General features: G+C 42.5%; 1 protein-coding gene across 1 annotated transcript in view; it reads left to right on the forward strand.

Moving 5' to 3' along the window:
- The first annotated feature begins 18135 nt into the window (after positions 1–18135).
- The window catches only part of Dkk2 (dickkopf WNT signaling pathway inhibitor 2), a 97627-nt gene continuing 94604 nt past the window's right edge, over positions 18136–21158 (forward strand). Inside the window, exon 1 of the mRNA XM_055628234.1 lies at positions 18136–18357. Within this exon, the coding sequence (XP_055484209.1) occupies positions 18136–18357 (222 nt within the window). The remainder of the gene's footprint in view (positions 18358–21158) is intronic.

A 21158-nucleotide genomic window follows, 5' to 3' on the forward strand; every position in this document is an offset into this window, starting at 1 on the left:
TTTATCACTTGCCCACAATTGGAAACATGAAATGAGAGTGGGAGGTGAGGTTGGCAGGAGGTAGAGGGTCATTCTGCAATGAAAAAAACCAGACTCTTTTTGCTGTAAGAAAGACACATGGTGCTGAAAAACCGAAGTAAAGACATCCCCTCTATCTTGAAAAAAATCAGACTCCTTTTGCTGTATGGAAGACACATGGTGCTGAGAAACCGAAGTAAAGACATCCCTTATATCTTCCAAACTTTCATCGATTTCTACGTTCCTCTGAATTCTAGTGCCTGCCTCAACTCTAACCGTTTTGCTGTCAGCCATGGGTGGTTGACCAGAGCATTATCTTACAGATGGGATCCCACCAGCAGAAAGACCTTTTATACTATGATGGCTTCAGGAGCTAAAACTTCTTGTGTGACAAGACCCAAAGGGTGCTTAGAGAGTGTTCCAACCTGTAAGGAGATTTAGTTTGGAGGTCTTACAGATTTCAAGCTTATTTCTTATTTTATTTTTAAAGGAGTTATTTTTTTAACATTTATATTTTATGTGTACGGATGTTTGGACACACGTGTGGACTGTGCCTATTTGAGTGCCTATTTGCCTTCGAGGCCAGAAGAGGGCACCAGATCCTCCAAAACTGTAGTTTAGGTTGCTATGAGCCACCATGTGGGAACTGGAGACCAAGCCCAGGTCCTCTGGTTGAAAGCAGCCATTGCTCTCGGTCATTGAGCTATCTCTCCAGCCTCTCATTTTTTTTTTTTTTTCAAATACAAACACCCCTAGAGCAGTAACTTAAGCCACTGAGAGTCCATGTTCTACCAGGGATTACCTGATGGCTAGTGATAAAACAATTTTCTGAGGGACAGTGTCCAAAGAAGACAGACCATTAAATACTCTTCATTGGCACAGCATCAAAGAATTATTTGATCTAATGACATGGTTTTACTTATGGTTTTCCTGCTTTAAGATATTTTTCACAATGCTTCAACTCTAACAAAAATATAAACGAATTATAAATGACAATATGACAAAAAAGATTTCTTATTCACAGGAAATTGAGAAAAATGAAGGGATTTCAAGTGCCAAACCACAAGAAAGACAAGATAAGGTGGCTATCTATCAGTGTTGGAGAGTGTTAAGACTCTTTGTCAGAGAAAGATAATGGCATTAGCTTTATGAAAACACATTTCAAAGTAACAGATGGTGAGATCATAGAAGCAATAATAAAAAAAGTACAGAGCACTTACATTTTACTGCGTATATTTGAAAACAATGTCTTCTAGCACAAGATATCTTCTATAGGACAGATACTCTTTTAACTAGAACAAAAAAATTAAATCTGGTGAGAGAGTGATCTACATAGATGGCAGAAGGAGAAGCCTTGCAAAGGTGACAAATGAAGACAAATAGAGAGGATTCTGAGAGGTAAAGAGGCTCTTAGGATAGAAGGAGCCAGGAAGACAGTCAAGAGCATAAACACAGATGGTACATCATTGTATATTTTATACTAAAATGTGTTGTATCAAATAATATTACCCTCTGAGCTTCTAAAAGTTTAGTTATTCTGTTTTCTAAAATTATAATTTGGGGGATTAGGGCTGTGGCTTAGTGGGTAGAGTGCTTGCATAGCATTCACAAAGCCTTGGATCAGGTCCCCTGCACCATGTAAACAGGGCATATTGGTACACACCAGCCATCCCAACATTCTGGAGGTGGAGGAAGGAGGACCAGAAATGCAAAGTCATTTTCAGCTACACAGGAAGTATGAAGCCAGCCTGGGCTATAGGAGACCATGTCTAAATCAATCAATCATCGGTATTTGCTTTGTAAATACAATCAGGTTAACAATGTCTGAGCTATGGTTTACCTCAGTTAGATGCCCCAATTCCTTGATTTAGATTCCCGTTTGTAAGCAGATGTGGCCTGCTTCCTAAATTGGTTTTTTCCCCATTCACGGTAAATGAGTAGCCATTTAAATAAATCTATTTTGTGATGAAGTACCAGGGTGGTAGAGCTGCCTTCCATGCCTTGCAGTCACAGAGTGAATGAAGGTGGGAAGACAGAGCATCATGACCTTGCTGCGAATATGCCTTGAAGTGGGTGAATGCAAACAACCTCCCTCTAGTGTCCAAGAAGGAAAATGTGCAAAGGACATCACTGGAGCTTGTTGGAAATGGGCCCACGGGGCAGTCTGAAGCTCATCCTTAACATTGGGAGTAATATGGGTTGTTGTTCACCTGGATTTCCAGTGAGATCAGGGCCCTGAGATATTCTTTGTTACTTCAGATAGTAGATACTACAATTTACCTGGGATCAGCTTGACAGCTTATGCATCTGCTTGTCGTTTGTAATTGAAGGGATGTGTAAACATTTATCAGTGCCAGATTCTGCGTGGGAAGCTAAGGTGCTCTGGAAATAATATTTTAAGAACAGAAAGTCAGAGTTCATTTTCCCATATCTTGTGATGTATGTTGGATCTTTCTGTTGTGAAATGTTGTTAGCAGCTCCATCTCTATACCTAAGCAACACAAGGTATAACTTTCTGTTTCCTGAGACATGTGAGTGCAGAGGGTACAAAAATTTGTTTCCTGCTAGCCCACATGCAGAAGGAGAAGGCAAGTCTGTGACAGGAAAGAAAATGTTATATGCTCCAAAAGAGTCTTACACTGTTTCTTATTTGAGTAGTCAGTTGAGAATGGAAAACTTTTTTTTTATTGGTTTGTAATCTTTTTTAATTTTTATTTTTTATATTAATAACAGTTTATTCACTTTGTATCCCAACTGTAGCCCCTCCTTCTTTCCCTCCCAATCCCATCCTCTCTCCCTCATCTCTTCCCATGCCCTTCTCTAAGGCCACTGATAGGGGAGGTCCTCTTCCCCTTCCGAGAATGGAAAACTTTTAATTGATAACTAATTTGGGTCTTTCACTTAATTGTTTAAAAGCCAATCTTTTGTCTCCCCCAGGGCCTTAAGTTATTACTCAGTGTGGTCTAGATATTAATAGTTAAAAATGTTTCTGCACTCAAGTAATATTTAAGTATCCTAACATCAAAACAAATAGAACAGAAGCAGAAACAAGCTGTAAAATGTTATGTAATACTGAAATGTATACAATAAAGGTTTAAATATGTGCTTTATCTACCTCAGCTCTCTCACGACTACGCCCCTGCCCATGTGGCCAGCTACCACTATACCCAGCTGTTTAGATGGGTACGAGGCATAGATGAGATATATATCTCAGGCCCTCATACTGCAACACTTTATCTCTTGACTGAGTCATTGCCTCAGCCCACAGGTTTGACTTTTATGCTAAGTTTGCCCTGGGAAATAGTAAGAGCTGGAGAGGACAGGAACTCCACAAGGAGAGCAACAGAACCAGAAAATTTGAACACAGGGGCCTTTCCAGAGACTCATACTCCAACCAAGTACCATGCATGGAGATAACCTAGAACCCCTGCACAGATGTAGCCCATGGCAGTTCAGTGTCCAAGTGGGTTCCATAGTAATGGGAAGAGGGACTGCCTCTGACATAATCTGATTGGCCTGCTCGTTGATCACCTCCCCCTGAGGGAGGAGCAGCCTTACCAGACCACAGAAGATGACAATGCAGCCACTCCTGATGATATCTGACAGACTAAGATCAGAAGGAAGGAGAGGGGGACCTCCCCTAACAGTGGACTTGGGGAGGGGCATGCGTGAAGAAGGGAGAGGGAAGGTGGGGTTAGGAGGGGAGGAGGGAGGGGTTTATGGGGGGATACAAAGTGAATAAAGTGTAATTAATAAAAGTGAAAAAAAAAAGTTTGCCCTGGGCACACATGTATAAGCATAGGATAGCTGGGCTGTATTTTCAAGCATTGGGCTTTTCTTAACCACATGAATTGGAACTAGCTCATGTGGCAATTTTTTATTGCATATTCTATCACTGTCTCCTTACCTGCTTGCCTGCCTACACATTTGTCCGGGAGTCTATCCCAGGTTTTCACACTGTGTGTTTTACATTATGTCTTCAGCAACATTCATCTTCATCTCTTAGCACTTATTTATTACATCATCCTGTCTCTTCCCTTGCTGTTCAGTAGCTTGAAAGACCTCCCAACCCAGTGAGTTTACATCTGGTTTTCTATCAAAGCCCTGGCAAGACATACCCTGTTATTTTACAACAAATACATGGCTGCCTGGGCCTTACAGAATTGGGTCACATGTGACACCAAATGCATTTTCTGAACGAGGGGATGAGATGGCATTCTTATAACATGACAAACAGGAATCTTGACCCATAGTGCCAGGACAGAGGAGTACCAGGGTTCAGGGGAAATGGGGTTTTCTGGGCCAATGGGTTTTCTTTCTCACGTTCAATGGTTTAATTAGATACCTAATGATAGTCATCTTGGAAGATTTGTTTCTGTGAAAGTTTATGGTCTGTAGTTCCAGCTCATTCTGTTGTAGAGAACTCTCATAAGTTATTGCTTTTTGTATTTCACTGGCTGAATTGCTTGGACTTTTAATGGCCAAATACATTGGATCTTCTTTTCCTATCTTTTGCATTTATTACTTCACTCTATCTCTTTCTTTGCTCATGTTTTGCATTTTTCTTGTCCTGCTTTTCATTTCTTATTTCCTTTACGGCTTTACATGATGCTTGTGTTTCTAGCTGAGTACTTATCTCTGTGATAATTCTTTTGTTCTGATTTGAGAGTTTATTTGTTCTTGGAGCCGCATGACTTGCCCTCAAACTTCCCTCATAGAGACTGTGATCTTGAAACTTGCGATTTGGTTTCCCCGATCTCTTACCTAATGTTACTATAGGTGTTTCTCTTTGTGTGCGGTGTGTGTTTCTGTTACCCTCAGGTCCCTTTTCTGGTTTTATGCTGCCCATCACGTGGTGGTTAGAACAACTGTATCCATAAAGCACTCCCAGGTTCTAACCATTCTGCTCCCTCCTTCAGCCTCAGCTGGCCTGTGTTCCTGCTGCTTACCTGGATGCTCCCTCTTCAGCAGGGAGAGTGTAGAGGAGGGAAAGCTTATTGGAGTTGATTTTCAAGAAACCAGGATGAAAGAATATAAACATTGTGGGGGTGATTGACAGCTGTAGCAGCTAAAACAGGGTGGGTGCTACTGGTGGTGAATTTTGTTACTTTTCTTTTTTCCCCAGTAGCCAGAGAAAGTCTTGATAACTGAAGCATTTTTTAAGTTTTTAAATAATTTTATTTTTTTTACATTAATCACAGGTTATTTACTTTGTATCCCAGCCATAGCCCCCTCTGTCATTCCCTCCAATTCCACCTTCCCTCTTTCATCTCTTCCCTACCCCTCCCTTTCCAAGTCCACTGATAGGGAAGGTCCTCCTCTCCTTCCATCTGACCCTAGCTTATCAGGTATCTTCAGGACTGGCTGCAATGTCCTCCTCTGTGGCCTAGCAAGGCTGCTCCTCCCTTGTGGGGGAGGGAGGTCAAAGAGCCAGACATTGAGTTCATGTCAGAAATAGTCCCTGTTCCCCTTACTAGGAATCCACTTCGATACTGAGCTACCATGGGCTACATCCAAGCAGGGCTTCTAGGTTATATCCATACATGGTCCTTGGTTGGAGAAACAGTCTCATGAAAGACCCTTGTGCCCAGATATATTTGGTCCTTGTGGAACTCCTGTTCCTCAAGATCCAGCTATACCACTCCTAGGCATATATCGGAAAGAAGTTCATGTACACAACAAGGACATTTGCTCAACCATGTTTGTAGCAGCTTGATTTGTAATAGCCAGAAGATGTAAACAACCCAGATGTCCCTCAATTGAGGAATGGATACAGAAATTGTGGTACTTTTACACAATGAGATACTACTCAGCAATTAAAAACAAGGAAATCATGAAATTTGCAGGCAAATGGTGGGATCTAGAAAAGATCATCCTGAGTGAGGCATCCCAGGAGCAGAAAGACACACACGATATATACTCACTTTTAAGTGGATACTAGACCTAGACCTATAAGATAGGATAACATACTAAAATCTGTACACCTAAAGAAGATAAACAAGAAAGAGGACCCGGGGTAAGATGATCAATCCTCACTTAGAAAGACAAATAAGATGGACGTTGGAGGTAGGAGAAAACAAGTAGCAGGACAGGAGCCTACCGCAGAGGGCCTCTGAAAGACCTCTGAATACCTAGCAGTGTATCAAAGCAGATGCTGAGACTCATAACCAAACTTTCGGCAGAGTGCAGGGAATCATATGGAAGAAAGGAGAGTTAGTATGACCTGGAGAGGACAGGAGCTCCACAAGGACTAAATTTGAAGCATTTTACAGTGTCTCAGGACAATGTAGCACAGACTCTGACAGAGACATTGAGTCCCCTGTCTGTAAACCTTCCTGAGTTTACGACTGACCATCAATTTTTAGAAGACTATTTCAGCTTTCTGTAAGGGAGGAATAAGTGGATCTATTCAATTACTCTTTGATAACTGTGATATAGAAATGGCCTTTAAAACACTTTTCTCCAGAAAAACAGCTTGGTCATAATTTCTCAGTGTTCATCTTTCTTATCTTCACAGGAGGTCATTAGTGCATGTACCTGGCGTTCTCACAGCATTTCAAGCTGGTTTAAGGAACTGACAAGTTTTTACATCATTATTACAGCTACCAGGAACTCTTTGGGTACCAGAGAATAATGTCATAACATGTTGCTGCAATTTCCATTCCCAACTTACATGCGTCTACTTAGGGGCATTACACAGAATGCTTTTGTTTCACCTATGTGAACCTTAGCCAGCTGCTTGAAGAAAATCACGTGGCTGCTACATTCAAGAGCTTTTCTAGTAAATGTCTTGTAAATTATCGTAATTAATGAGTCTTGGGATTTGTTTACACCTGGCTAAAGAAAATGGACATGTCTGTGCTGTTATGTAAGTTTTGGTTGGACCTTACAGCTATGGGCGTTTAAAATAAATCAACCCATGAAGTATCCCAATATGTAGGCATAGAAATTCATGTAGTTCCATGAATTTGAAGGTAGCCCTTAGACAGTTTCGAATGTGCGTTGCCCTGTGATGTTAACATATGTTCTTGTGTGCGTATGTCTGGCCCTAGTACTCGCTAGCTTCAGTGTTAAATGAAAGATTAAAAAACAAAACAAAACAAAACTGTTTTCAAGATTATAACACAAAAATACAGCTGTCAAGCACAGGAAGATCGCTAACACCTGTGATCTCAGTACTTGTGAGACAGAGGCAGGAGGATCACTGTGAATCTGAAGTCAGGATGGTGTGCAGAATGAGTTACAGGTCTCCAAGGACTACACAGTGAGACCCTATTTTTAAACACCCAAAATTAAAAAAGTTTATTAATTATATTATGTTCTATGACCATATTAATATAATTTGAAATATAAAAGGCATTGATTCAAGATTTAAGAATTTCATTTTCTAATTGAAATACACAAAATTGCTATTGGAGAACAAGGCTGCCGTAATTTTAACAGTGCTTTCAAAAGTTGCTCCATGTGAGTTCCCTAGTAAGGAGAGCAGGGCCTGTCTCTGACATGAACTCAGTTGCCTGCTCTTTGATCACTTTCCCCTGGTGGGGTGAACTTGACAGCCCACAGAGGAAGAGGATCCAGGAAGTCAGGCTAGGGTCAGTTAGTAGGGGAAGAGAACTCCCCCTTTCAGTGGACTAGGGGAGCAGGATGGGGGGTGAGGAAGGAAGGGTGGGACTGGGAAGAGATCAGAGAGGGGGCTACCATTGGGATATAAAATGAATAAATTGTTAAAAAATAGAAAATTAGAAAAAAAAGAGATATTGTTTGATTTTGTCAGATTTAAATCTGTACATATATTCTCAATGGAGAAAATCAACATGCATTTTATGAATTTTAGATGGTATCACAGCACAGAAACCTAAACTCAATTTGAACTTACTGTATTTCAGACTTCTTGATAATTGAAAGACTTAACAGGCAAGTTTACATTGGTTAACAAATGATTTCATGAACAGTTTCAGTGAAATTAGATATTCCCTCTGCTTTCACATATTTAGCACTGCCTTGAAATAATTAAAGGTGCTATGACTCCAAGCAACCATTAATTTACTCAGTAGATTGAACAAATCAAATTAAATAAATGGACAAAATTAAGTTAGTAATAGAATGACTTGCTGATTGATAGACCCTGATTGCTGCTTCCTTTTTCTTTGATCTAGGATGATTTCATTTTTGCATCGTGTACTGCTGTTTTATTGTTTCCATCTTTCATTAACCAGGTACTCTTTAAACAATGTAGAAATGGCCTTATCTTCCTGGCAAATAGCTTTCACTTTTTGACTTATTTTCAAGGCTTCAGTGGAATTTTAAAACCACACTTAGACTCTGCTTGTTGAGTTCAAATTTAGCCATATGTTACATACAGAAGGAATCTGAAGATGTTAGCAGCAACAATGCTGTAGAGGTCAAATGGCAATAGAAGGACATTTAAATAACACATGTAAATAGATATGGAACAAAGCTTCATTACATATAAGAACTTGGGTAGACTGCCTATGAACCTTGTGTAGAAATGTTAGTTTTTCCCAAGTGTTTTAATATGTATCACATTTATAATTTTATCTGTTGTGAGCCGAGTTGTGTTCTCTTCTCCATAAATTTACATATTGAGGTCTCAGTATATAGCCAGACTTTGAGACAAGATCACCTAAGAGGTAATTAAGATGGGGTCTTTAAGGGGGACCCAATCCAATGTAGCCCATTTGTCTTAGTATGAAGACATGTGGGCAAAGACCAAAGGATGACCATTTCAAGACACTGAGAGAAAGCAGTAATCTAAAAGCCAGTGAGAAAATCTTCTAAAGAACCTAAAGCGATCTTGGTCCCTAAGTGCTAACTTATGGAATAGTGATGAAATGAAATTCTGTTGTTTAAGCTACCGTAGCAACAGAAATACTGTATTAGTCAGAGTTTCTATTGCTGTGACCATATAGCAAGTTGGAGAGGAAAGAGTTTTTTCAGCGTATACTTCTAGATCATCGTCCACCATGAGAGGAAGTCAGGACAGGAACTCAAGCAGGCCTGGAACCTGGAGGCAGGGGCTCACACACAGAGACCATGGAAAGGTGCTGCTTACTGGCTTGCTCCACATAGCTTGCTCAACCTGCTTTCTTATTGAAACCCAGGATGGCACCACCCACCATGACTTAGGGCCTCCCTCATGGATCACTAATTGAGAAAATGTCTTACAGTTGGATCTCCTGGAGGCGTTTTTCTCAACTGAGGCTTCTTCCTCTCTGATGACTCTAGCTTGTGGCAAGTTGACACACAAAGCCAGTCAGTACAAATACTGTGTTATGGTCATCTTAAGAACTAATTCACCATCCCGGAACTTACAATCATTCCCTACTGTGTATGATCATTTTAACTCTAAGTGTTTTACTACGTTTGGCAAAATACAATGCTTGTGCTTATATACATAGACACGTGGAGCTTTAATAGTCAATTACCAAGGGAAGAACTTTATTTTTCTCAGAAGAACTCCTGTTGGGGCCTGCTGTAAGGATACAAAGACACCACCCCACATACCTGGATGGATTTCCCTGCCTTATGCTCATTTCCACTCTTTGCACAGTGTTATTCTAACATTGGCTTACACTCATTGTTTTTGAGATATGAACATAATGAAGAGATTATGCATGTCAGGTGTTTAACAACCCTGGTACAGTGAAGATATTTCATTATTATTGTTTTCATTATTATATATTCTCAATCAGTTACCTATAAAATTCCACAGACTAATTGATGTTATCTTGCCTCTGCCACAGTCCATGCCAGTTTTGAACTTCAATGTTAATGATACACAATTCTATAGTTTGAAAAACTAACATTAGTTTAAAGATGACCATTCAAAGAGAAAGTAAATATATTTTATGTTTCAAGTTGTGCTTCAATGGAAGTATTGAGTCATCACTTACGAGGTTACTAATTTTTTTAAAGTAATCTATTTTTCAGTTTATACCACAACCTATTTTATGTGTAATATGAGTGTAGTCAAAGTTTTTCTGTACTCGTACTCATATGTCAGGTTGCTGACCAGTAACAGACACATTATACCATGACTGGATCAACTATAATGCACCTCCTTTCCTACCCTTCCTTCCTTCCTTCCTTCTTTCCTTTATTTCTTTTGTCCTTAATTTCTTTCTTTTCTCTTTCTTCCCTTCCCTCCTTTCATCCTCTTCTTATATTTCTTGCTACAAATAACCAAATAATTTCTGACAGAATAAATTTCCAGTTTGAATAGTTTTCCCATTTGAGTAATATTTGTTTTGAAAACATCTTTAATAATATCAGGGCAGAAATTGATCCATCTTGTTATTGACAGGTTGAGTCTAGAGTATTCTGTGGTCCCCAGACCTGAACAGTCAAACAGTTTCTGACTAAAGCCACCCATTCAACATAGTCCTCCTCCAAAAGAAACAACAACAGAAGTAGGCATTGTAAACCTGTTCTTGCTGATTCCTCTTTCTTTATTCACATGAGAAAATTATAGTTCTCAGCCAGTCCTGGCAATGAAGGTTTATAATCCCAGCTACTCAGAAGGCTAAGGCAGGAGGATCAGATGTTTAAAACCTTCCTGGACACAACTCAGAGTCAATCTAAGCAATTTAGTGAGATCCCATCTCAAAATAAAAGGTAGAAAAGTGAGCCTGGACATGTGTCTTATTGGAAGAGTGCTTCCCTGGCATGCCCTAGAACCACAGGCTCAATACCTGTACTGCACTCAAAACAAAAACAGATGGTAACTCCTTGCATTTTTGTGTAACCCCTGAGAATCCTGGAGTTCTAATGAACTGAGTCCAGACACTCTAGTCTAGATTATCTAAAAGTTATTGTTTACCAGGATGAGATTTCTTAAACTGAACTTTATTGAAGAACAAAGTATTCTTTCTTTTTATGTCATGTCTTCCTTGACACTTTTATACTGTTTTCTTTTCACTGTTGCTCAGGACAAGATTTCATTGTGTAGTCTAGGATAAGCTATGTACTGTGTAGTCCAGGCCAGCCTTGAACTCACAGCCACCCTACTCCAGCTTCTTTAGTGCTGAGCTTACAGAGGTAAGCCACCACCCTCCGCTACATTTTTCCAAAGATGAGTCTTAAACTAATCTTCAAGAAGTCCACAGTAAGGAGAAAGGGATTGCTAGGAAGGGCATATGGTGTATAACCAACATAAAGGGCATATTAGAAGGAGAAATCTAGATTTGACTGTGTGGAAGTTGTTTCTGATTCCAACCTCACAGTCACTTGTATGCACAAGAATCAATACGAGGTTATCTACTCAAGTCTTAGAATATATTATTTGTATTAAAAAAAAGCTTATGTTCAGACTGCAATAGAACAAACTACATAGCAATTTTCTTTCATTTGGATTCAGGGAAAACACTGGGAATATAACTGATACTTCAAGGTTCAAGAAGACCAGACATTGTCCAAGCAGTTCTATCTTCGATTGTTTTATTGTGAAATCTCCTGATCCATTTCATTTGTACATGTCTGTGTCAAGCCCGGATCAATGATTCACATGTACATGTTGAGGTCTTTTTTTTTTATCTTATCATTTGCCCATTAGATTAAGGCAGGACATGGTTAATAATGTAAACTAAGGCAAGCATCAAATATGAGATTCAAGTTTTTTTTCCCGTATCTGAATTTATTTCCAAAAATGTTAGTGCTCATTTGTATCTATTAAAAACAGTTTATACACAACTGTTGGGAACATACCTTGTTGTTCTTTAGGCAGGATGAGTAACTTCAAATATCTATGTGTTAAGAACCAAAGTGTGCATCAGTTTCTGCAATGCCCCTTGGGTTCAGAATTTTTTTTTTTTTTTTTTTTTTAGCTTTGTTGGTCTCCTTGTGGAGCTCCTATCTCCTCCAGGTCCTCTATCCCTCCCTTTCTTTTATAAGACTCCCCACACTCTGCCCAAAGTTTGGCTGTGAGTCTCAGCAACTGCTTCCATTCCCTGCTGGGTGGAGCCTTTCAGAGGACCTCTATGGTAGGCTCCCATCCTGTTCCCTCTCTTCTACTGTGTCTGATGTCTATCCTGTTTGCCATTCTGAATGAGATTTAAACATCCTCTGTAGGGTCTTCCTTGTTCTTTAGCTTCTTTTGGTCTGTAGATTTTAGTATGATTGTCCTATATTATATGGCTAATATCCGCTTATAAGTAAGTATACATACCATGTGTGTGTTTCTGTTTTTGGGATACCTCACTCAGCATGATCTTTTCTAGTTCTATCCATTTGCCTGCAAATTTCATGATTTCCTTGTTTTTAATAGCTGAGTAGTGTTCCATTGTGTAAATGTGCCACAATTTCTGTATCTGTTCTTTGGTTGAGGGACATCTAGGTTGTTTCCAGATTCTGGCTATTACAAATAAAGCTCCTGTGAACATACTTGAACAAATGTCCTTGTTGAATGGTGGAACATTTTTTTGGCTATATGCTCAGGAGTAGTATAGCTAGATCTTGAAGAAGCACTATTCCCAATTTTCTGAGAAAGTGCCAGACTGACTTCCAAAGTGGTTGTACAAGTTTGTAATCCCAACCAAGGACCATTCATGGAGAGGACCCAGACCCTCTGCTCAGCTGTAGTCTATTGGCAAGTCTCCATGTGGGTTCCTGAGTAAGGGGAGCAGGGGCTGCCTCTGTCATGAACTCAATTGCCTGCTCTTTGATCACTTCCCCCTGTAGATGTGGCCTTGTCAGGCCACAGGGAATAGGATCCAGGTGGTCCTGATGAGACTTACTAAGCTAGGGTAAGATGTCAAGAAAGGAGAACTCCTCCTGTCAGTGGACTAGGGGAAAGGGATGGGGGGAGAAGGGAGAAAGGGTGGGACTGGGAGAAGATGAGGAATGGGGCTACAATCAGGATATAAAATAAATAAATTATAAGAAATGAAAATAAATGTTTAACTGATATCTGTGGTTGAACCAAAGTGTGGCTGTTTGTGGTAGCACAGGCCTGTAATCCCAGCACTCTGGGAGGCAGAGGCAGGCAGGTCTCTGTGAGTTTGAGGTGAGCCTGGTCTACAATGCGAGCCTAGGAGAGCCAACGCTGCACAGAGAAAACCTGTCTTGAAAAACCAACCAAACAGTGTGGACCACTGAGTAACAGGATCAAGTAGTATCCATGTTTACTATGCAGTAAGGAAACTTGTAACTGTATTTTCCAGGTCCTTAACAACCACAGAGATTCATCTATATCAGGAAGGTTTCATATCCATTTCCTACATGCAAGGTGATTTGGAATCCTGTGGGGCCTGTAGTTTCCCTTCTCAAGTTGGCCCAGATATAATACTTTAGTCTTTAATGACCATTGCTCTGGCCATTTCTGTGGGTTCAAACTCAGATATGGAGGGTATGGTGTACACTGTATGTATGTTCTTAAGATATATGTGCAAGGTCTGTGGGAAAGAAAGTCTTTAGGGGATGTCTTAAATCATCTTTATTTCTACAATTACATGACTTCATCAGCTTTGAAGATTCAGATAACCTAGGAGAGCCTGAAGTCAAGTATTCAAAAAGTTCAGCAGTAGGTAAGAACAGGAGAGGGCTCAGAACAGCTAGTCCTGGTGGTCTATGAGTCAAGGGTTTGACAGTGGGCTGTAAGCCTCATCAAGGCTGCAGGCTCCACCCACTTACCTCTGTGTTGACTGGGCCCCACACTTTCTACATGTGCAGTGATTTCATAAGCTGAATGAACTATGTACTAAGCCAGGAGGCACGATGGTGGAACGAAATAGTAAGGAACTAAAAACTGAGAGTAAGAAGGGTAAATCCTGTCTTAGGGTTAAGTATTAGAAGGAAATCTTGTTTCAGAGCAACTTCTGGGAAAGTTGTTTCTTTTTAATGGGGCCAAGATGGCCCAGAGCTAGAAGAAGAAAGAGGAGAGCAAATGTGCAGCCAAAGAACAGAGTGTCCACGTACACACTCTCTTCAGGACAGGAGAGATTTGACTTGACTTGTGCACAGTCTTCTTTTTTATGCATTTGCTCTCTAATTATTTTATTGCCAGTGATCTAAAACTCAATCCTCCCAAGTAAAATACGATGATGTTTCTTCCTGTTCAAGAAAACACACAAGGAGAAAACACGTGTGGATTTATGACAGCAGCCAAGGTATGTGCTTATCCAACTCCTGATTTTGTGTATCTCCTTGTATGTATAACTTACACAGTTACCAAATAATTGTGTAGACTGCATTTGTATCATCAATGAAACCAGTTTCTGCTTACCTTTTAGTCTAAAGTGTGGTTGTTGATATTTAAATGTTTGATGCTATGTATTTGATTTTCCTTAATGTAGGAGAATATTTGTAAAAAAAAAAACAAACAAGTTTTATGTAAACTTTTGATTTTTTTTAAAGGCAGATTCTGACTATGTATCTTTGGCAGGCCTGATTCAGTTCTTTTAGAGAATACTTTATTATTTTTGCAACTTTTTTTAGCTGTTATTGGTACATGTGTAAGGGATCTAGCCCTGCACGCTGTCGGTCAGGCTGGCCTTGAACTCACATAGGTTACCCGCCTCTGTCTCCTGAGTGCCTGTGTCACCATGCCACATGACTGTGAACCTGAAGTTTAACTGTATTTTTAAGCTTGTTCCTGGAGTTTAAAAAGTGTTTGGTTGGCTTTTAGTAGACTCATTATTATGGTCCTTATATAAGATGGATTTATTCACTAAGTATACTGTGGTCAATATTAATTTTCTGATTAGAGTGCATCCAAGGAGTGTATTCAGTGTGTGTGTGTGTGTGTGTGTGTGTGTGTGTGTGTGTGTGCGCGTGTTATAATTCTGATTGGATATAAAGTGTAACGTGACTAAAACAGGCAAAGATTCCTCATCTTATTCTTTATTAACTTGGTTTTTTTCTTCTACATATGGTCAAATTCAATTTTCTTTCAAATGAATATATATGGTGGTGTGTTGCATATATATGTAACTACATTTTGTCTCTTTTCATGCTCTAAAATATTTCTAAGGGGTGGCTCAGCTAATAAAGGAATGTTTTGTGTAATTCTTATGACTAAAGTTTGATCCCGAGGGCCCATGCAAAGGCAGAAGGAGTGAGTTAACTCCATGAAGTTCTCCTCTGACCTCCATACATGCTGTGGCACAGCTATACCCCTTACACATGTGCTAATAACAAATAAAAGTTGCAAAAACAATAAAGTCTTCTTTAAAATATTTCTTACTTAATTTCCTGCATTTCTGTAATGTTTCCAGACTAGCAAATAAGTCAAAACAAAAGCAAAAGATACTATTCGTTTGTAAAGACTAAGGTCTTATTCATAACATACAGACTATTTTTCTCTCTGTGTTCCATTAGAGCCTTGCTTATCCTTAAAACCATACAACTTCGTCCTTGGGCTCACACAAGCACACACACACTCTTTAATGGATAAAATTATGTATCCATGTATGTTTTTATTGTAGTAAGGTTATTTACCATGAAATCTATCTTTTAGACAATGTTAGATGTTCATTGCATTATCATCTGCTCCTGACACTGATTTAGCAAATATCTAGAGTTTATTTATCTTGATGGATTGAGACTTTGTGCCTGTGAATATAGTAGCTTCTTACCTTTCCTTCCTCCTAGTCCTTGACAACCAGCGTTCTGACTATCTTAGAGATGTATAACTGGTCCTTACACTGGCATTATTTCTTCAGGACTCATCTATGGTATTCTAATGCGTTTTTTTGTTTTTTAAGTGAAGCAACCATAAACTATGAAGACTAGACAAGAGCAATGGCAGATGTCTGTAATCTCAGCAGTTTAGAGGAGGAGGAGACAGGAGAATGTTTAGCTTAGTGCCAGCTTGGGCAACATAGCCAAAACATGCCGTCAAAAATAAATCAAAAAGTAAACAAACAAACAAATCAATTTTACTTTAAGGCAAAAAGGCAACCCAAAGAGTAAGCATATTTAATTTACTGTTTGGTTGTGTATTTTAAAAAAACAAAAAACAAAAATCAAGACCCCCCTCCCCCACTACCTTGTGTACATGAAAAGTTTCAGGACAGGCTGACTCACAGGTCCGGGAAAGCAAAGTGCATAGCTGACTCTGCCCAGGACATCCCCGCTCTGAAGGCACACCTTAGTTCTTGGCGTGTTTGGTGGAAAATACCTTCCTTTCAGCGACGTGTAAAATTCGGCTCCTGGACAGTCTGGTATTATGCCAGAATCAGGTGTGAAAGAGGAGACTGATATCCAAAAATTGTATGGTGAGCTGCTGGAATACACCCCTCACGGCGGGCCACCCTGTCTGACTCCAAACAAGGCTGGCTAGTGACTGCACAACAGAACTGCTGCTAAAGAAACACCCAACAACCTTTGCTCTGTTTCCTGGGCGACCAAACCACTTCAAACCCGGAGCTTGCTGGCGAAGCCTGTCTCCCGCGGTGTTTGTGCTCCTGGCTGACCGCTGCCACTGGCGCCCCCAAGTGCTGCAAGCCAGCCAATGCGTTCCCGGTTGCTCGCTCCGGCAACCCAGGGGCTAGGAAGAAGGGAGCCGCTCAAGAGGCAGGACCAGAAGTTTCCGGCCCACTTTGCCACTCACCCGGTTCCCCATTAGGCTTTTTATTCCTCCCTGGGGTTTCCTCTTCTCCAAGAGGACGCTTTGGCATCCTAAAGGTGCCTCAAGAAGCGGCGAGGTGGCACAGTCAGGGACGTTATCCCTTGCTTTCCACGCCTTGGTTAGATAAATGTGTACCCTGTGTGTGGGGATGGGTGGGGGATGAGGAAACCAAAAAGATCCAGACACTTCGGGGGGGGGGTGTCCCCTTATCCCCCTCGTTCTTTGGTTCTCTCTCCCTTTTTCTACAGCCCCCTCTTCCGTTGGTTCTCTTGCCCACCTTTGCACGCCCTCCCTATTCCATGCACCTACAGCAGGGTAGCCGCACAGGGCACATGAACCAAGAGGCACAGCCTCGAATCCAACCAGGCTGCACACAGTCGGCCAAGCTAACTCACAGATGTTCTGAGGGCCTTTTCCAGCGCTCCCACTTGGAGCCGGGAGCCGGGTGGGAGAACTTAGAAGCAGCAGTTGGTGTCAGTCACCCAAATGGGGACAAACTTTCCTCTTCATTTCTGCCTGTTTTCAAACTCCCAACCACTCCGAGGGAGCTGTGATCACTCATGAAGAACTCTCCCGCCCTTGTTGCTCTGGAGGTGAACCCCAAGTTTTTAGAGACAGGGTGAAGGAAGGATGGGAGGGTAGGGAAAGTGGGAAGCGGGGGGGGGGGGGGGGGAGGGCCCCGAAAAAGGGGCGGGGGGGGGGGGGGGGGGGGGGGGGGGGGGAGAGGAACGTTTTCACTCTTTGTCACTCTTGAATTGGGGGCGGAGGAAAAACCCACTGTGGAAAGCTATAAAAAGCAGAGAGGGCGGGGGAGAGCAGAAAGAGCACTGGCCCTCCGCGCTGCGCATCGCTGCATCTCTGTCAGTGCTTGGTGGCCCGGTGTGAACCGGGGGCGGGGAGGGGCACAGCCTCCTTCACCGCACCAGTGGGAGTGCGCGTGCGGGGACCTCTGCTGGTCCCAGATCCCCAGCGTCCGGCCAGGGGCGACTCGAGATGACCAGTTATAAAGCCTGCTGACTTGGAAAGGGGGACTTGAGTGGCGCGAAGGTTGAGAGCTAAAGCGCAGGAGAGCTGAGAGCGGGCGACTGAGGTCGAAGGAAAAGAAGCTGGGGAGAACCTCGCGAGCGGTTAAGAGGGAAGAAGAGTCAACCGCGGAAAATCGGGCGAGAGCGCCAAAGGGCTCAGCGAGGAACGCCAAGCCAGCGGTGCGAGCTGCAGGGCTGGGTCTTCCTGCACCTTGGGTCACGCCTCCTTGGCGAGCAGGCGTCTGGGCTTTGATTGCTTCCAGGGACTGCAGAACTTCCTGCCCGCTGGAGGAGCGGGTCTCGCCGGGGTCGCCTTTGCTCCCCGCTGGAGGCTTGAGACTGAGTTCTGAAAGTCCTGGGTGTCTGAGCCAGGAAGGGTTGGGGGGACGGTGTCCGTGAGGATCCCACAAGCCCCACGTGAGGGTTTGAGGGTCCGCGTCCTCCCTCTCCTGGCATTCGCATCTTTCGGGCTCCATCCCACTCCGGGAAACCCCTCACCCGGAGATGGCCGCGTTGATGCGGAGCAAGGATTCCTCCCGCTGCCTACTCCTACTGGCCGCGGTGCTGATGGTGGAGAGTTCACAGCTAGGCAGCTCTCGGGCCAAACTCAACTCCATCAAGTCCTCTCTGGGAGGGGAGACTCCTGCTCAGGCTGCCAATCGATCTGCGGGCATGAACCAAGGACTGGCGTTCGGCGGCAGTAAGAAGGGCAAAAGCCTGGGGCAGGTAGGAACCCTCCCCTCCCCCACCCCCCCAGCACACTTTGCAGCCGGGAGAGATAGGGACCAGGGCTTTCGCGCCGGCAGCTTGCCTTTGCGCCCTGCAAGAGTCAAAGCCTTACCCCAGGCAGGTGTGGTGCTTCTGGCTATTTGGGAGGGGGTGGCTGAAGTTGGACGTGCATGAAAACCGGGACCTGGGTGATTGGCGGGTCTCTGGGATGTTCGTTTAGTGCGGGAGGTTTAGAGTTCTGCCTCATCTCTGCGTTGAGACATGAGTACTTTTTAAGATCTAGTGCGTTTCTCTGGCAAAGTGGCCAGAACGGTCCTTCCTCCCGCCTATCACGCGGATGCAGTGGATGTGCGAGCCTCGAGTCTAAGCGCTTAGGTGTTCACTTCCTTTATCTTCCTGACTCTGGAAGATGGGGCCTGTGGCTTCCCCATCTTCAAGTGAAATGTCTGTGTGTGTCCCAAACTCACAGCTGGTCTAAAAGCGACGGCTTTGGGGTGTGCAGGGAGAATATGGATCTCATGAGCCCAAAACGGGATTTGCTCTCTTTTGCGTTGTCTTTCTCCGTGAAACTCTTTGCACTGACAGGCAAGATCTCCAGCAGGCTCGCACTTCCCACTCAAGTCGAACTGCGAATAAATCAACTGGGAGCAAGAAAATCAGGGGGTGACAATGACAGTGTCTTAAGCGGCTGCAGCACAGCAGGGATCCCAAAGCCGATTTTGAGAGAGGGTGCTTTCTGAGGTCATCTAGGTCTTTGTCTCACAGGCAGATGGGTTGACAGTCATTTACAAAGGCTCACACAGACACCTGGAGCAAAGTGAAGCAAAGGTTGGCTGCAGGGGCGCGCGCTCACTGGGCACCAAGTGTAGTCGGTGCGCTGTGGCCAGGAGAGGGGGCTCTGTGGGCACTGGGAGCCACCACAGCTCCACCTTCCTCTCCTTTTGTGGGAAGCCAAAGTCGAATGCCAGTTTGCCAAAACAGCACACGCACCTCTCACAAGTGTCAACCCCAGGCAGAGTTCCGTGCTCTGCAGATGCGGGTTTTCCGGTTCGCTCAGAGATGAGGCTGCACCCGCTTTCAGCGCGCTGTCATCAGCTGCAGCTGCCCACAGCCCCGGAGGCAAAGGGAAGGCTGGCAGCAAAGGCTGTACAGCCAGAGAAGATTCAGGCCTGAGCTTGGCCCCCTACTGCCCTCTCATGGTCTGTGTGCCTGATGCCAGTGTGTGTGTGTGTGTGTGTGTGTGTGTGTGTGTGTGTGTGTATGTTTGCAATCTGAGAATGCTTCCCGGGGTTTTGAAATACCGAACATTTCAGCTCTTCTCTCAAAGAACTGCAATGTCTTCAATCCCAGGACTTAAAAAGTTTACGGAAAATAAGAAACTATACATATATGTACATGTATACATACATACATACATACATACATACATGCATACATACATACATAATACTCTGCACATCCAATCTCTCACACGCACCCCCACACCAACATAGCCACCTCTCTTACCATTTCTTTTTCCGTGGGAGACACTCCAACATTTTCAAGAGAAATTAACCTAACCTTCTCTTTGAGGTCATCATGAGCGGGGCCCCCTGGTTAAAAGGACTTTTACAGATAATCTGATGACCATCACTCACTTCTCACTTCACCTTGGTTTCAGAGAGCTGCAGTTCTCCCAAGAACTACAGGAGAACCACAAGGACACAGTGTCTCTTCAGGCTCCTCTCTGCCTAATGAGTACATACTCCAAAAGTGTGCAAGTGCCCTGACTTGGGATGTGACTTGAGCCTTAATTCCTGATCTGTCAAATCACCAGTTACACTCGCAGCCACGAGGGCCTTTCCGAGGGGACTAAAGAAGATATCTCGGAGTCTAACTTACTCCTTACATTTTGCTAACATACATCTAAACAGATAGCTATGGGTTATGTCTGCTGTCCCTCAAATACCTCATTAATTATGCAGTGTGTTTATTTAAAGAGTTTACGGCTGCAGTTCAACTTCTCAATTTGAATATCTAATTATTTATTTTACAAATAAGTTGAATTCCTGATATGTCCTTCAGAGCTTAGCAAATGTAATATATGTCATTACACATATTTAGCTATAATTAAGAGATTCTTAAAAATGTGACAGTAGGTTTGTGAGGAAGTCTAATACCCTTGAACTAAGAGTGAGTAGTAGGTATCTAAAAGGACTACATTATGTCTATTCTGTGTTCTCACTTCTCATGAAAAGCAAAGTGATTCTTTAAAGAAGAGAAATTAATTATGCGAACATGTATTATTCTATATTCTTTATTCCACTGGATATGCGGTCTCCAAAAGTCTTTGTATTCATAATTTCACAAATAGATCTAAGTTAGAAAATCAGCCCAAGAGAAATGATGCTGACTTCTCTCTTCTTTCCCTCTCTCTCACACACAGAGATCTTGAGCAACGATGTTGATGCCAGAATTTTTGCCCATCATAACAAATTTTAGTTGAGAAAACTGAAAGCAAAGTGCCAGTTGCTGAAAACAGCTACTTCTGCAGTACCACCCAAGGCCCAAGCAGTTCAGTTCTGTCCAACAGCTTTAGTTGTGACTGATGACACTGAACTATCTGTCTTTAAAGACACAGAGGGTAAATCTCCAGGATATAGCCTCCCATCGGGAGATTAGAAACTTACACTTTGATCTTCCCTTTAATAAACTGAAATTTCACAACCACATATTTAAACATTTCAGAATGGGGAGCTAAAAAAACAAATTTTCTTGCCATTTTGAAATGTTATTATTATTTTTTTTTTGAAGAAATT

This window comes from Psammomys obesus, unplaced genomic scaffold (assembly GCF_907164565.1).
Source record: "Psammomys obesus unplaced genomic scaffold, mPsaObe1.curated_primary_1811, whole genome shotgun sequence".
Classification (NCBI taxonomy): domain Eukaryota; kingdom Metazoa; phylum Chordata; class Mammalia; order Rodentia; family Muridae; genus Psammomys; species Psammomys obesus.